Raw genomic sequence first — 18,620 nt, 5'->3', positions numbered from 1 at the left:
CGGTGTTATTCACATAGAAAAGCGGTCTATCTCAGGAATGAGTTTGTTCAGTTTTGTGGCTTAAGTCTGATTAATGAACGAAAGATAAAATTGCTGCGAGTGAAAAGAGAACCAATGACATTTCTATTCTTACTTGTCACAAATACACTACCGGCCATTAAAATTGCTACACCACGAAGATGACGTGCTACAGACGAGAAATTTAACCGGCAGGAAGAGGATGCTGTCATATGTAAATGATTAGCTTTTCAGAGCATTCACATAGTGTTGGCGCCGGTGGCGACACCTACAACGTGCTGACATGAGGAAAGTTTCCAACCTATTTCTAATACACAGACAGCAGTTGACCGTCGTTGCCTGGTGAAACGTTGTTGTGATGCCTCATGTAAGGAGGAGAAATGCGTACCATCACGTTTCCGACTTTGATAAAGGTCGGATTGTAGCCTATCGCGATTGCGGTTTATCGTATCGCGACATTGACGCTCGATTTGGTCGAGATCCAGTGACTGTTAGCAGAATATGGAAACGGTGGGTTCGGGAGGGTAATACGGAACGCCGTGCTGGATCCCAACGGCCTCGTATCACTAACAGTTGAGATGACAGGCATCTTATCCGCATGACTGTAACGGATCGTGCAGCCACGTCTCGATCCATGAGTCAACAGATGGGGACGTTTGCAAGACAACAACCCTCTTCACGAACAGTTCGACGACGTTTGCAGCAGCAGGGACTATCAGCTCGGAGACCATGGCTGCGGTTACCCTTGACGCTGCATCACAGACAGGAGCGCCTGCGATGGTGTACTCAACAACGAACCTGGGTGCACGAATGGCAAAACGTCATTTTTTCGGATGAGTCCAAGTTCTGTTTGTAGCATAATGATGGTCGCATCCGTGTTTGGCGACATCACGGCGAACGCACATTGGAAGCGTGTATTCATCATTGCCATATTGGCGTATCACCCGGCGTGATGGTATGGGGTGCCATTGGTAACAACGTCTCGGTCACCTCTTGTTCGCATTGACGGCACTTTGAACAGTGGACGTTACATTTCAGATGTGCTACGACCCGTGGCTCTACCCTTCAGTCGATCCCTGCGAATCCCTACATTTCAGCAGGATAATGCACGACCACACGTTGCAGGTCCTGTATGGGCTTTTCTGGATACAGAAAATGTTCGACTGCTGTCCTGGCCAGCACATTCTCCAGATCTCTCACCAACTGGAAACGTCTGGGCAATGGTGGCCGAGCAACTGGCCCGTCACAATACGCCAGTCACTACTCTTGATGAACTGTGGTATCGTGTTGAAGCTACATGAGCAGCTGTATCTGTACACGCCATCCAAGCTCTGTTTGACTTAATGCCCAGGCGTATCAAGGCCGTTATTACGGCCTGAGGTGGTTGTTCTGGGTACTGACTTATCAGGATCTATGCGACCCAAATTGCGTGAAAATGTAAGCACATGTCAGTTCTAGCATAATATATTTGTCCAATGAATACCCGTTTATCATCTGCATTTCCTCTTGGTGTAGCAATTTTAATGGCCAGTAGAGTACTTAATTGTGGAATCTCAGAGAAAACCTGCGTGCTTCATCACGGGTTACTTAGGTGCTCCTCCAACCCCAGTGGCAGGCGTTACAAGCGAGACGTTGTGTATGACGGTGTGATTTATTGTAAGAGCAAGTATCCTAGAAGAGAAAATGAACATATACTTCGTACGCAAAAAAGGCACGAAGGTAAAACTGGAGAGAAACGATCAAGTACAGAGTCTCAATAGACGTTCTTGCCACCACCTGGAACAGAATAGGGGAAAGGCGAAGTAACAGTGCTTCACATAAAAATAAGGTACCTTGTGAAAATTAGTTGCACATCTTCGGATTATTTTGCACCAGATTTTCACGCGCACGTGTGATTGGGGCGTACCAATATGGTTTGACATACAGTAACATAGATCACTTTTCTAGTGTGGGGAAACAGTCACACTAGAGAGCAGTAGCGAAGAGGTAAAAAAAAGATTAGAGATCGTTGAACACTGAAATAATATTCGTTAAAGAAACCGGAAAAAAGTTTAAATATAGTTTGCTTTTCAGAATTAGATTTTCACTCTGCAGCGGAGTGTACGCTGATATGAAACTTCCCGGCAGAGTAAAACTGTGTGCCGGACGGAGACTCGAACTCGGGACCTTTGCCTTTCCCGGGTAAGTGCTCTACCATTTGAGCTACCCAAGCACGACTCACGCCCCGTCCTCACAGCTTTACTTCTGCCAGTACCTCGTCTCCTACCTTCCAAACTTAACAGAAGCTCTCCTGCGAACCAGAAGTAAAGCTGGGAGGACGGGGCGTGAGTCGTGCTTGGGTAGCTCAGATGATAGAGCACTTGCCCGTGAAAGGATTGGATTGTTTTGGGGGAAGAGACCAAACAACGAGGTCATCAGTATCATCGGATTAGGTAAGGACGGGGAAGGAAGTCGGCCGTGCCCTTTCAAAGGAACCATCCCGGCATTTTCCTGGAGTAATTTAGGGAAATCACGGAAAGCCTAAATCAGGACGGCCGGACACAGGATTGAACCGTCGTCCTCCCAAATGCGAGTCCAGTGTGCTAGCCACTGCGCCACCTCGCTCGGTTTGCACGCGAAAGACAAAGGTCCCGAGTTCGAGTCTCGGTCCGGCACACAGTTTTAATCTGCTAGGAAGTTTCATATCAGCACACACTCCACTGAAGAGTGAAAATCTCATTCTGGTCACAATTTATTGGTTGTGAACGGTAGATTAAAACTGATGAAATTTCAAAAAGTTAAGAAATTAAAGAGGTGGGACCTGGATGAACTGAAAAAACCAGAGGTTGTTGAGTGTTTCACAGGGAGTGTTAGGGAACGATTGACAATATTAAGGGAAAGGAATGTAGTAGAAGAAGGATGGGTAGCTTTGAGAGATGAAATAGTGAGGCAGCATAGGATGTAGGAACACGTGAGGCATTACTGATCTTACGACTTCTCATAGAAGATAGGTTAACGAAAGGCAAACCTATGTTTATAGTATTTGTAGACTTAGGGAAAGCTTTTGACAATGTTGACTGAAACACTCTCTTTGAAATTCTGAGGGTAGCAGGGGTAAAATACAGGGAGCGAAAGGCTATTTACGGCTTGTACTTAAACCAGACGTCAATTATAAGAGTTGAGGGGCATGAAAGGGAAGCAGTGATTGAGAAGAGAGTGAGACGTGGTTGTAGCCTATCCCCGATGTTATTCAGTCTGTACATTGAGCAAGCAGTAAAGGAAAAAAAAAGAAAAAAGAAAAATTTGGAGTATAATTAAAATCCAGTGAGAAGAAATAAAAACTTTGAGGTTTACCGATGACTTAGTAATTCTCTAAGAGCAGTCGAACAGAATGGACAGGCTCTTGAAAGGAGGATATAAGATGAACAGCAACAAAAGCAAAACAAGACTAACGAAATGTAGGCGAATTAAATCAGGTGATTCTGAGGAATCAGATTAGGAAACTTGTCACTTAAAGTAGTAGATGAATTTTGCTATTTGGGCAGCAAAATAACTGATGACGGCAGAAGTAGAGAGGATATAAAATTTAGACCGGTAATGGCGAGAAATGCGTTTCTGAAAAAGAGAAATTTGTTAACATCAAGTATATACATTTAAGTGTCAGGAAGTCTTTTCTGGAAGTATTTTATGGGGTGTAGCCATGCATGGAAGTGAAACATGGATGATAAATAGTTTAAACAAGAGACTAGAAGCTTTCGAAATGTGAGGGTACAGAATAATCCCGAAGATTACATGGGTAACTAATGAAGAGGTACTGAATAGAATCGGGAGCAAACAAATTTGTGGCCCAGCCTGACTTGAAGAAGGTATCGGTTGGTAAGACATGAAGGGATTACCAATTTAGCACCGGAGGGAAGCTTGGGGGTAGGGGGGTGGGGTAAAAATCGTAGAGGGAAACAAAGAGATGAATACAGTAAGCAGATTCAGAAGGATTTAGAATGACCAGTTACCCGGTGATGAAGAGGTTGCACAGGATAAAGTAGCATGGAGAGCTGCAGCAGACCAGTCTTTGGACTCAAGACCACAACAACAATGTGTGAAGGCTAATGTCAGGAACTACTGTAAGGATTGTTATACTACAGCGAGCGCGCCGCCGACGAATGAGCGGCGTTGTTAGCGGGTTACTAGACGCCGCAGCACGCTGGCATGTTCCATGTGCTGCTTTATGAGGAAGTAGTACCACCTAAGCAAAGTCATCCATCCGTAGGTATTTTGTGTTATTGTATTACTTAAGTTAGGAAAACTAACTGTGTTGGGAGCAGACAGTCGCCACAAAAAATGACACCAAGGTATCTTTATTCCACTCACAATCGCTTTCGTAAGTGTTCTGGTTCAGAACTAAGTATTCACCAATTTCTGAAAAAATTGTATTCTCGATTATGAATGCATATCTCTCGCCTTCAACATATAACCTTAATTATTAACACTAAAAATCTGACAAGGGTTTCGAGATGTTAAAGATGTGTATTTAGTGCCACAGTTTCTAACTGTATAAGGTATTGCACTGTTAACCCATACGATTAAATAGTATGACCGTTTTCTGCTCAATGTAGAATCCTGTAATGTTTACAAAACTGTTGACCCACACAAATCTAATCCTGAAAAAATTACTGATTCCAGCTGGTCAAGAGGAAGTTGTAAAACTGCTTGTAACAAATGGTGCTGCAGTCAATGTGCAGTCGCAGAATGGATTCACTCCGCTCTACATGGCAGCTCAAGAAAATCACGACAACGTCGTCCGGTATCTACTCGCTAATGGCGCCAACCAGAGTTTGGCGACAGAGGTAATATCGTAACTCCATAATGCTTTGCATTGTTAGAAACTGGCTATGAACATTTCTTGGTGCGAAGTTATTCATAAATATCTTACAGAAACGAATTATAGCTGTAGTTGTAATGATATCGAAAATTAGACATTGTCAGATTGAAAACTCTGCTGGTTCATCAATTAATCCACATATACCAGTAGTGTTCTATAGATTCCCTCCTGAAGGAAATCCTTCAGGGATGTCGGAGGAGTCAAGTTATGCACTAAAGCACTGAAGCGCCCACTGCTAATAACAACAGTGCCAATCGACAGTCACGGACGCTCACAATATTATTACTAATCCATAAATGTGATTGTGAACAATAGATTTTTCTTGAAAAACATTTGAGGCTCACAGTCGAAACACACGGTACAAAAGAAAATAAAAAATTTATTTGTGATTCGAATAATTTGTGTACTCATATTTTCATACCGTCCACTTTTGGTAGCACAAAACAAACTTTTTGCAAATGCCCAAAAAAGTTTCGCCATTTGGGAGATCAAAGAGTTTATCTTTACATCACTGACAAACGAACTGGCACTCGACGTGGTGGACACCAAACACAATATCAGGTACCGGTAACTTGTCAAATACATGCTAAACGAGTTTCAAATTGTCTGTATTTTGGGTATGGCAGTGTAAGACACGTACTTCAGCAAAGCTGCACGAAATCATTTGCTTTAAGTTTTTTGATGTGGCTGAACTGGAATGACACTATTCTACGGACTGTTGCTCGAACTCAGTACTTGTGTAAGGTCTCTATGAATCCGCACCAGGGACCATGGTTTATTGTTTTCATATTTACACGTTCTCTGAAACCGTAAGTGGAGGTGCTAGATGTGGCAACTCCACACATCTCTAGCAATGGAACACGGTATAATGAGCTCATGAAATGGCTATCACGCTTTAATTTCAACAAAATTAACACTGACCTTCAGCAGCTCTGTTCCCATGTTGAATGAGAAATGTAATAAATGACCAAAGTTCAAATTGGCAGAATTACTGAATTTCATGTTCATTGTAGCTCACTGCACTGTGGGACAAATAAAACCAACTAGTGATAGTATAAAAGTCAACTATTGGGTGGACTTGCATAAATGCTTATTTAGTAGGGTCTAATCATTATTATGAATCATACTGTAGTAACGAAGCAATATACAAAACCGATTCGAGTAACACAACTATAGCCTTATTCACAAACCTCTGAACAACAATAGAAATAAACCTCTCGTGAGTGCACGTGTAACAAAAGAATCATAAAGGAGGTGCAATATAGCTGATACACAGAACAAGTGATGTGAGCAGTACAGACCAAAAGAACATGGTGAGAGTGAGTCAGCACTGTTGCGCCCGTATGTACACGCGAGTGACGGGGCAGCATGTGCGTGCTTCCTACAGGTGGCCTCTAGCAACACCGACTCAAAGGAAGGCCTCGGCGCTTGTTCGTGACGTCACGTCAGCTAGGCACGTCTGTTGCAGGCATACTCATAATGGTGGTGTCTCCCTCTCTGACACAGGAAAATGTGAAACTATTGGCGGTAGTTGACCGACACACATTGTTCTGAGAGATTTCTGCAATCAATTAATTGTGCAATTCATTACACTTCTTAACATATAGTGTACTCCTGAACTTAAATTTCCACCTGTTTTAAGGATTGACATACAAAAACAACTTCATGGTCCAGCAGCAGCAGAATTCGTGCTTCTTTACCTTATTTGTAAATCTGAGGAAGTTACGTTTGTATCTTTAGGTACCTTGGTTAACTATGGGATGAGGAGCACTGAATGTTAATGAAGTAGCTTGCGATTGTACACGTTGGGGGAGCGGGGCGGGGGGGGGGGGGGCAGAAGAAGAGGCAAAAGAGAGATACCTGTTTTATCAAATAACATTTTTTTATCTTATAAAGTTTCTCCTTTCAGTTGCAAGAGGGGAATATTTATCTTTTCTAATGTGCATGTAAAAAATTCAGCAGTATTTTCGATGTATGAAGCTGTTTTGTTTCCTGTTTAGAATTCCTTTCGTTGAAACCGACTGTAAACTAATGTCTGGCAACAGTTGGACATTTACACATGTAAATTAGTTCATATTTCCAGTGACGATGTCAAACGAAAGTAAATAAATAAATAAAAGAAACGAGTTCATTGTAAGGGGGTTGGGGTAAGTTTAGATAACTAAATGGATCAAGTAAATATGGTTACTTGAATGTAAAATTTCCGAAGCTTGCAATGGGGCAAAGCATCTTCTCATATTGATCTACGTTTGTTTCGACAGGATTCAGTAATACAGAACAGAAGTAATACAGATCTTCATTTGTAGCTTTACGATGGTAAGAAAACCTTTCATCTAAATAAAACTGCAGAATCCAAAACAATACCAAACATTTTGTCCAAAAATAAGAGATTTATAGTGATAAGCACGCCCAGGCGTTTCTGCCTGCAACAGACCTGGCGTTCGCCGTGCCTAGCTGACGTGACGTCGCCAACAAGCGCCGAGGCCTTCCTTTGAGTCGTTGTTGCCTCTAGTGGCTGGCCTGCACTCGTACAGTTAAGTAAACAAGCATGGCGACACTACACTCTGCTTGACGACAGAAGCGGGGAGGAGGGTGCCGTTGCCATCTCTGCGCCATCGGCAGGCAGGTGAGAGTGCAAAGGAGATGGGGCTGGACCCACCGGCGATGATGGCTGAAGTGATGATGGCGAGGTGGCCGGTTGAGGTGGCCCAACCAGAACAGCAGGCTGTAGCGACAGACGTGAGGCCGGAGATGGACCAGCACCCAGTGCTGGGAAGCGGGAATCCCAGGACGTCACACGTGAAGGAGGCAGCCAATGGGGCAGAGCAGACAACGACGGGCTCGAGGCAGAGGGTGGTGGGGCGGGCTACGGCAATGTGGTCCACATCTGAAAACTGGTAGCTTCCAGTGGCAAGTGAGGTCACAGCTGATCAAAATGACGTACCACCAGCGCTTCAAGCCTTACAAACATCACAGAGACGGCGTCCCTGGTGACGGAAAACAGTAGCCGGTATCCACTCGGGCCATTGACCGAACCCTCGAGCCCACACCGTCGAAATAGCCAGACGAACCTGTGTGCAGAAGGTGCGGTGCGAGCTGTAGAAGGTGGAGAAGAGTGCGAGGCTGCCAGCATGAAGCAACTCAGCTGGGCTCCGCTCCTTCCTAGGCGTGAAGAGATAGGTGCTCGGGAAATGGAGAAGATGCCATCCAGCGAAGAATCCACAACAAACTTTTTCATTTGGCACTTGCACGTACGCTGTAGTCATTTTGCCTCGCCATTTGATTGAGGGTGGAAAGGCGGAGCCATAACGTGATGAATGTCGTGACGGGAACAAAACAACTGAAAAGTGTGAGAAATGAACTGGGGCCCATTATCGTAATCTAAGGTACGAGGCAACCCCTCAGTAGGAAAGCCCTCAACAGCGTACAAACGGTGACCACAGCCGACATCGACGCACACCAGAGGATGTAAGGGAACTGGTAAAATGTTCCGCAACAGAGAAACAATAGAAATCGTGAAGGGACGGCTGTGTTTCCATGGCTGGCGTGGAGCGGACCAGGGAGACAGAGACGCCCTTGGAGTTGCCTGTTGCCGTCACACTGCTCACAAGTTGCGACAAAACGGACAATTTTACCATCAGTCTCTGGCCAAAAAACATGTCTCCTAGCTAACAGTTTAGTGGTGCAGAAACTCCCCAATGGCCCTGGAGAAGAAGGCATAGAACCTCACAGTATAATGCAGTGGGAATGACTACTCTGGGAGAGAGGTCTTCCGTGGACACCAGCTAAACACCATCAGAAACGGAGAAGCATAAGGAAAAATAGCTGTACTGGTGGTCCGAAGCCCGAGCTGGTGGTTTATCTGACTAACCGTGCTGAAAAAACCGAACTGTATGGAGGAGAACCAGTTCAGTGGCAATGTCAGCTGCTGTGCGTGAGCTCGTAATTAGGAAGCCGTCAGCCGTGAACTGTATTTCAGTATCAAGATGGCATCAAAGCAATTTTTCAGGATCACAGTCTAGGTCAGGACCCATAAGGAAGGCGGAACAAGACGTCCACATTGGCATCTTTAGACATATTTGGACATGGATTTCGTAATTGTAGCGAGACAAGAACAGCGCCCAGCGTTGTAGGTGGTGTGCTGCTTTGACAGGCAAGGGAGTATGAGGATTACACAAGGAAATCAAGAATTTATGGTCAGTAATAAGGTGAAACTTGGAGCCATACAAAAAACATGGAGCCTCTTTTTCCACCTGTGAGTAACGTTGCTGGGCCAGAGTGAGAGATTTAGAGGCGAAAGCGAAAGGTTATTCAGCGCCGTCGGCATGTTGGTGCACTTGGACCGCGCCAAGGCTGTGAGGCGTCAGCCGCCAAAACTATGTGGTTGTCAAGAGAGGACGTAGCTAAAGAAGGGACCAAGAGTAGTTCGGATTTCAAAATTTGAAAAGCACGTTCGCAATTCAGGCTGCAGCAAAAAGGTACATTCTTGCATAACAAGACATGTAGCAAGTGGGCCACTGTAGTTGTCCCTGGCAGGAAATTATGGTAGAGGCCATCTCCCCTAGGAAGGCCTGAAGATCCTTCGTGGACAAGAGACGACGCATACACGTAACAGCAGAGATGTGCTCTGGCAGAGGGTAAACCCCATCCCGCAAGACCTCGAACCCCAAATAAACGACAGAACGTTGAAGAAAACTGAGATTTCGCTAGGTTACATCATAAGCCTGTGGACTGTAAGACAGAAAATGAAGTGTGCAAATTTTTCAAGTGATCAGCTATGGAGGGGCCTGTGACAACAATATCATCCAGATAATTCATGCAAACAGGGACAGGCATACCGGTAATCATTTGCTCTAAAAATCGTTGGAAAGTAGCAAGGGTGCTAGCCAAACCAAAAGAAAGGTGCAAATATTGATAGAGGCAAAAAGGAGTATTCGGAACCAGAACTCGCTGAAACTCTTCGTCCATGAGGACGTGCAGATACGCTTCAGGCAAATCAATTTTAGAAAAGTACTGGCCACCAGATATTTTCATCAAAAGTTCCTCCTGATGTGGGAGAGGATAAGTATCCACAATTGATTGTGCATTGACAGTAGTACTGAAGTCACCACAGAGGCGAAGTTTCCCTGACGACTTCTGAACTACAACCAGCATAGACGACCAATTACTCGCCATAATAGGTTACACCATCTCTATAGACTGAAGTCTTTCCAATTCCACTTCCACTTGGTCTTTCATGGCGACAGGAATAGGACGCGCATGACAAAAACAAGACCAAGCTGTGGATTTAAAAAATGTTCAGAAAAACTGGTATAACTCCCTGTACCTTCAGAAAACTCCTCACACAGTGTTTTCAATTGAGAATAAGGTACCTCATCAGACACAAAGTGAACTGCTTCGGTGATAGAAAATCCAAATGCCTGAAATGCGTCCATACCGAGTTAGTTCTCAACACTGGTTTCAGCAACCACCAAAACTGTAATGGAACGAAGCACTGACTTGCAAGAGGCAGATGCCATAAATTGTCCCAACAGCACAATGTTCTGTGTGTTATAACTGACCAGCTTCCACATGACCGGTATCAATGGCGGCGAGCGTAAACTCACATAGTTTGAGAATTCAGTAGTGTCACTGCAGCACCTGCGTTGACCTGTATCCAGAGAACTTGGTGAAAACACTAAACTCGATAGACAGTTTGGGAGAAGTCAAAAGCATTGGAGTCACACAGTTTACATCCATGTCCATGTTCTGAGCAACCGTTGGCAAACAACACGCGGATGTGACGGACCTTTCTCCTGGCAAGCGTTACAAGTAGCCCAGTGCTTAGGGTACGCCGAACTTTCTAGCTGGGCAAAACAGAAAGGACAGGACGGAAACTGAGAACAATGACGCTACCGCTGTGGTGGTCATGACTGCTTTGGCTGGCCTTGATCTACTCAGCACTGGGTCCCCATGTTTACTGCTGCTTGCTAGTGCAAGCTGTCTTAATCCTAGTGGGCATATCTTGCTACACTACTGCCACATCACCCCACGCTTCAATTTGGTTACCCACTGTCAGAGAAACTTCAAAAGATTGTGTTCGTCACAAAACTTGAGCCAACAGGGGCTTTTCACAGAATAAATCTTTCTGGCACACTTCCTTGTATGGAGCTCAACAGATAATTGTGTCGTGCACCATAGTGTCTGCAAAAGAATCATTATGGGCATCAATAACAAATTGACACTTATGGCTAAGGCCATGAAGTTCAGTTGCCCAGGCCCTGTGTGACTGACTTAGTTTCTTGCAGCATTGGTTGAATTCAATTCACACCACTATGACATGCATTCATTTATGATGATAATTGGACGATAAACTGCATATGTGTTCAAAAGAAAGAGCTGTCAATTCTTGTAAATGGGCAAGCTAACACAGTAGCTGCTACACAGTAGGTGAAATCCATGAGAGGAATAACACTTTGGACAAATTAGAGTCTGTCACACTGAAAGCCAAAAAATGATGTCTGAGTATTTTTTCATAACCTTCCCAATCCTTGGCTGAATCGTCATATCGAGGAAAAGTTAGTGGATAGACTAGTGGAAGAGTACCCTGTCTGTCAACGGAAGCCGACAAAGTGGTCACTGCCAAAGTTAGCTGATGAAACCACATTTAAAGACTGCACATGAGGAAACTGTTCCAAACTCATCACCAGTCATGTAGTAACCAAGTATTTTGAAACCAATCAAAGTAATGCAGATATGGCTTTATTCACAAATCTCTGAATAATAATGGAAATAAGTCTCTCATGACTTCACATGTAACAAGACAAAAGAATCATACAGAAGCCACATCATAAAATAAGTCTCTCATGACTTCACATGTAACAAGACAAAAGAATCATACAGAAGCCACATCATAAGTGATACACAAAACGACTGATGTAAGCAGTACAAACTAAAAAAAACGTGAGAGTGACTCAATGCTGTTTTGTGTATATAAAGGCATGGGTTGCTGGTAAATGATGCGACAGAGACCTTGCCATGCGCACGTTTCCTGCAGGCAGCTTCTAGTGGTTGATTTAGGTACACACGAGCGGCAACATTACGCGACACAACATTACCGGACATGGCACATACTATGTCATGGTTATGAAATGTGCATCATACAGTATGTACTTGGTATTACAAGTGCAAGATAGTATCTCACTTTCAATACAAATGACCTCTTCATTGATCTGAAGATGCAAATAATTCAGTGCCCTTGTTAATTTTTTCCCTAAAGTAGAGTTATAGCTGGTACCATTGTTATGTATGATGTAAGAGGCAGCTAAAAAGAGCTTCTTGCTTTCATCATATAAATTTCTCATACAGCATATGCAAATGTACAGTGTTCCTATATGTGTTAAAAGTCACTCGTTTGCTCTGAGACAGTGGGGTAGTCATGTAATTAGAAGTATCAGAAAATCAGAGTAAGGTGGAAACCATGAAATATGCAAACACTTTTCTTAGAAGAGTAATTAATGAATGTCCTTCCAGAGAAATTTAGTGCTGATTGAAACATATAAATAGCTACTGTCCTCCTTTCAACACTTTCCAGTTGTAAAATGTAATAACTTGAGGCATATATTTTATTCAGGTGTCTTTTCATTTCCATCTATTCTATTTCTCCTGACCCCAAACTAAAATGATTATTTTGGGTTCTTCCTAATCTTCCAGCATATTAGCTGCTTGATTTTCATGTTTTGTATGCATTTTTGTGCTAATTGTTGTGTTATCTCAAATATTAGTCACTGAATAATTTGATTATGCAGTCACCTTTACTATTTGCAGTTATAATAAAAATGGTATACAACACAAAAGTCATCAGCTAAGCAGCTAATCTTCCACTCATGGACAGAACTTGGCTGCATGTAAGTTACACTGACATTATAAAATTTTGTACAGGATGGGTTCACACCACTGGCTGTGGCCATGCAACAGGGTCACGACAAGGTTGTTGCAGTATTGCTTGAAAATGACACAAGAGGCAAAGTGCGTCTGCCTGCTTTGCACATTGCTGCCAAAAAGGATGACTGCAAAGCAGCAGCCTTGTTGCTACAGGTGAGTTAACTTTCCCAATTAAGTTTTTTTTATGCATCTATTGATTTAGTTCCATTATAAATGTGCTCTAAATGACTTACTGTGAAATTTTGTTTGATTATAACTGCATTTATTGGCAGAGTATGAACTAAAGAAAAACAATTTATTTTTTGCATGAAAGAAAGGAAAATACTTTTAACCAAGTAAAGCTATGGATAATGAAGTAAAATATACTGATGAGCCAAAACATTATACCTCTTCCTTAATAGTATGTTTGTCTATCTATGGAACACAATACAGCAGTAGTTTTGTGTGGCATGGTTTCAGCTAGTCTTTGGTAGATTTTCAGAGGCATGTGGGCCAAGATATGTGTGCACATGTCATATAATTCCCATAAATTATGGACTGGTCACCTGCAGGCATGGAGGTGAGCTCTCTAGCATCTCAGATGTGTTCATTCAGGTTCAGATTGGGCAAATTCAGTGGACAAGACATCAGTCTGAGTTCACCACCACACTCATCCAACCACTAAAAGCCTGGCTGTGTGATATGGATAATTATCCTGCTGGAAGATGCCATCACCCTTGGTGAAGGCATCAAGCATGAAGGGATGCAGGTGGTGTCCACAAAAATGTGCGTGTAGACCACAACTGTCATGGTGCATTAGATTACTATCACAAGTACTGTGGAAGCCCAGATGACAGTCCCTCATACCATAATAGTACCACCACCAGTGTGTGTCCATGGCATGGCGCCAGCTTCAAGCAGCCATTTCCTGGACAATGGTTTATCCAGATGTGAACATCAACCTAGTGTAACAAGAAATGTGATACATCTGACCAAGCAACAAGTTTCCATTGATCCCCACTTCAATCTCAATGAGTCTGTACCCACTGCAATCATAATAGACTTTTATCATCTTGTCAACATGGGAACTTGTAATGGTCACCTAGTGTGGATCATAATGTTCAACAATGTGCACTAAACAGCAGGCTTGGAAACACTTTTGACTGCACCTGCATTGCACATTGACAACAGATCAGTCACAGATTTCTCCTTATAAAGCTTTACAGAATGGTCAATCCTCCAACTCCCATGTTTTCTTATGAGACATGAACATTCAACATTTGTTGCCTACTTGTGGTTTTGCCTTTACATCCCCCATGTCCTTGTGGTTACATCATCCTTCAACCACTTTCCCCAGATACTGATGACAGTAGCAAATGAGCAACTGACCAGTTTGAATTTTTCCAAGTGGCTTGTTCCCAGGTGCCAAGCCAGTCTGCCATTTCTCAGATTACCTTATGTCAGTGGATTTCCCCATTTGTAACTCTTATTGTCACTAGAATGATTTTCCATTCTTTTCTGCTACACTTATACACTTCCTTACCGTGTAATGTGTCTGCAGTGCACAAGCAGCATTTGGTCTCGCAATGAGTAGTGATCATTATATTTTGACTCATTAATGTAATTGAAAAGTAGAAGTGAAGGGAAGAACAAGACCAAAGAGTGCAGTAAATGAGAAAAACATTGGACATTGGAAGTGGATGATACATTAAAGTGTATGAAAGAGTGCAGCGAAAATAGAAGATTAAAGTCTCTAATGCAGAAATTGGCAGAAATTAGACAAAGTGTTTTGTGAAGTGAAAACACGAGGAAATTGAGTGATGATAAAAAATTGTTCAAATGGCTCTGAGCACTATGGAACTCAACATCTGAGGTCATCAGTCGCCTAGAACTTAGAACTACTTAAACCTAACTAACCTAAAGACATCACACACATCAATGTACGAGGCAGGATTCAAACCTGCGACCATAGCGGTTGCACGTTTCCAGATTGTAGCTCCTAGAACCGCTCGGCCACTCCGGCCGGTGAGTGATGATATGTTTGATGAAGTTTTCTTAGAAGACAGTGACAGAAATGGGGCAGATACAGAAATACATCCAAAAAAATCATGTAAATATAAAAATTTCTTTGTTCAAAGATATTTATTCAGTGCAACAAAAAGTCATAGACTAATAGACAAAAATTCTCAAATGAGTGGTCAGTATGGATCACACACTTTTACTTGCCCCTGAGAAGATGATCCTGGAGGGGAAGCTTGCAATCAGCTTGTAGCACATTGGCTGCTGAGACATGCCCCACCTCCTTTTCCCAGAGCAGCCAGCTTACAGGTTATAAAAGGAGTGGATGTGTAATAGGTTAATGAGTCACAGAAGTAACATGAAAGTTGATCACGCCTCGCTACGAGGACCAGGTATAGCCCTCTTCCTTCTCTTCTGTAAATCATATTAACAATCACACAGTGGAAACTCCAGGTAGGATATCAACAACGTAGGAAGAGACAGATTGCTACTTACTGAAAAAATGACACATTAAGTTGCAGATAGGCACAATTAAAAGGAACTTACACTTAAGCTTTTGGCTACAGCCTTTGTCAGAAAAAAAGAGAAACGCACATGATTCATTTACACAATCAAGCACACCTCACACACACATAACCACCAAACTCTGGCAGCTCTGGCCAGAATGCAATTATCGCAAGAGATGGAATCAGCAGTCTCAAGGGGATGGTGAAGGGGAAGGGATAGCACTGTATGGGCGGGGGGAGAAAGGAGCACTGTCTGGCAGAGTGTCCAGAGATTGGAATGACAACAGGTACAACATCAGGTTGTTGCGGGGCAGGGAGGTGGGGAAAATGAAGCAAAAGGGAGCAGAATGGTGAAATATGGGTGGGTGAGTTGACAGTGTGTGGCAAACAAAGAGGGTGGGAGACAAGAGTGGGGAGGAGGTGATAGGACAGAGAAGGTGGGAACTGTTCAGTGGAGGGTGTGGGGCAGTATGTTTCGTAGGTTGAGGCTGAGATAATTATGGAAGCAGACACTGTGTTGTAAGGATAACATCCATGTGCACAGTTCAGAAAAGTTGGTGATGGAAGGGAGGACCCAGATGGTTCAGGCAGTGAAGCAGCCATTGAAATCAAGCATTTATGTTCAGCAGCATATTGTGCCACAGGGTGATCTACTTTTCTATTGGCCACAGTTTCGTGGTGGCTGTTCACCGTGATGGACAGCTCATTGACACTCGTACCAATATAAAAAGCAGTGCAATGATTGCAGCACAGTTGGTAAATGACATGGCTGTTTTCACAGGTAGCGATAGGATAAGCCTATGCCAGGTCTGGAATAGGGAGTTCTGGAAAGATGGATTAGGCTAGGCTTGCACCTGAGTCTTCAAGTGATATGATCATTGTGGCAAGGGGGATGAGATTAGGAGTGATGTAGAGGTGTACATGGATGTTGTGGAAGCTGAGTGGTTGATGCAGATCCGCTTTAGGAGGGATGGGAAGGATCTCCGGTAGGATGTCCTTCATTTCAGTCCACGATGAGAGGTAATTAGGCCCCCTGCGGAGCATTCCAGACGTCATCTCAATAAGTAATTGAACCTGCTGACCTCCCACTGCCACCTCAGGACACCAGTTTCCAACCCCTATCCTACCCACAATGTTCCTCCTTGTCCTCCTCCCACAGCATCTAAACCTAACCTATCCAACCTTTTCATCTTGCCATATCCCCCAAAAGTCCTACCAACACTCCACCAAATCCAGAGCCAAAACATTCTTCTAACACTGTTGTTAACCTTTTTGCCAAAATCCTCTGGTCCATGGAAGTTTCAGTCCTATCCAAAGGCCTCACCTTTAGTCCTACACTCAAATTTAGCCATGCTGGACTTGGCAAACACCTACTCTCCTTCTCCAGATCCCTGCAATGGAACACTTCTTTGCTGCCAATCCCCCAACAAATGCCAACCTGCCTCTCCCAGTTCATACCACTTTCCAGCCATGATCCTCTGCCCTCCAAACTAGCCATCTGCTGGTCACCTTCCAGAAATTCCTTACCTCCAATTTAGCCTCACCATCCTTCCTCGGGTCCCTTCCTCAGAATACCAACCTTTAAGCAGAAGAAAGAATAGCCATACACAACCTCATAACAAATCCTGACCTAATCATCATACAGTCAGACAAAGGTTTCACCAGGGACCACAGTGACTATCTGGCAGAAGACCTCTGCATATTATATGACTCCTCCACATGTAAACTCTTCCAGATGATCTCAGGCCAGAAGTCTGACACAACCTCCAATCCCTGCTTAAGGCCTTAAGCCCTTCCTACAGCCTCTCCCCTGAATCCATTTCCCTCCACATCCCAATGACAGCCCACCCACCCACCTTCTACGTGCTTCCCAAAATCCAAAAACCCAACAATCCTAGACCCCCTGTTGTGGCTGGTTATTGTGCCTCCACTGAAAGAATTTTGGCCCTCATTGACCAACACCTCCAACGAATTGCTCGTAATCTAGCCTCCAACAAAGATACCAACCGCTTCCTTCACCGAGTCTCCACCATCTCCACCCCTTTATCTCCTGGATCCCTACTCATCACTGTTCATACCACCTCCCTATACACCAATCTCCCGCATGCCCATGTTCTTACTGCTATTGAACACTACCTTTTCCAATGTCCTTCAGACTCCAAATCTACTACCTCATTCCTCATACAACTCACTAACATTATCCTAACCCACAACTACCTCTCCTTTGAAGGGAAGGTGTGCAAACAAATCTGTGGCACAGCCATGGCACCCTCCCGTGCCAGTCTGCTAAAGGGGTCTTCAAGAGGAGGCCTTTCTAGCGACCCAAGCGTCAGAGCTCTAGTCTGTTTCAGGTTCATTGACAATATATTCATGATTTGGATTCAGGGCCAAGACACCCCATATTCATTCCTTCACAACCTCAACAGCTTCCCTCCCATCTGCTCCACCTGGTCCTCCTCAACCCAGCATGTCATGTTCCTAATTATTGACCTCCTCTTCTCTTATGGCTCCATTAAGACCTTTATCCACATTAAACCCATCAACCACTGACTGTGCCTGTGTTTAAACAACTGTCATCCCTTTTACACCAAAAAATCCCTCCCATACTGCACGGCCAGCCAGGCATGATATATTTGCAGTGATAATAACTCCCTTGCTCATTATGTTGACAGTATCACCAAGGTCTTCCCAGATAGGCACTGTCCCCCAGACCTAGTTCATGACTAGATCTCCTGTACCAATTCTCCTCACATCCCCAATCCTCCCACTACCCCCAAGAGCCAGCCACAAAGGAGTGCCCACTTAATCACTCAGTACCAACCCGGAATGGAACAACCAACCACATCCTTCACCATGGCTTTCATTACCTATCATAATTCCCTGAGACGAAGGACATCCTACCCAAGGTCCTTCCCATCCCTCCTTAAACAGTTTTCCATCAACCAACCAACCTCCACAACTTCCTAGTCCATCCCTATGCCACTCCCAAACCCAATCCCAAACCCATGCCACAAAGGTCATATCCCTGTGGAAGACCCAGGGGCAAGACCTGCCCAATCCACCCAGCCAGTTCGTCCTATTCCAGTCCTGTCATAAGTTTATACTACTCCATCAGGAGCCGGGCCACTTGTGAAAGCAGCCATGTCATTTACCAACTCTGCTGCAATCATTGCACAGCTTTTTCTATTGGTATGACTACCAACCAGCTGCCCACCAGGATGAACAGACACTGCCAAACTGTGGTCAAGAGGAAAACAGACCACTTTGTGGCACAACATGCAGCTGAACGTAAAATGCTTGATTTCAATTGCTGCTTC

The 18,620-nt window shown here is 43.9% G+C and overlaps 1 protein-coding gene across 5 annotated transcripts in view; it reads left to right on the top strand.

The window, feature by feature from the left end:
• Nucleotides 1-18,620, top strand: part of LOC124555163 (ankyrin-3-like) — a 904,646-nt gene that overhangs the window by 310,086 nt on the left and 575,940 nt on the right. For all 5 annotated transcript variants that reach the window (XM_047128986.1, XM_047128985.1, XM_047128988.1 and 2 more), the window contains 2 exons: nucleotides 4,678-4,841; nucleotides 12,797-12,952. In XM_047128986.1, coding sequence (XP_046984942.1) covers nucleotides 4,678-4,841; nucleotides 12,797-12,952 — 320 coding nt within the window. The remainder of the gene's footprint in view (nucleotides 1-4,677; nucleotides 4,842-12,796; nucleotides 12,953-18,620) is intronic.

The sequence above is a fragment of the Schistocerca americana genome, chromosome X, assembly GCF_021461395.2.
Source record: "Schistocerca americana isolate TAMUIC-IGC-003095 chromosome X, iqSchAmer2.1, whole genome shotgun sequence".
NCBI lineage: Eukaryota > Metazoa > Arthropoda > Insecta > Orthoptera > Acrididae > Schistocerca > Schistocerca americana.
Note: the sequence above shows the minus strand (reverse complement) of the source record. Positions and strands in the feature narration are given on the sequence as shown.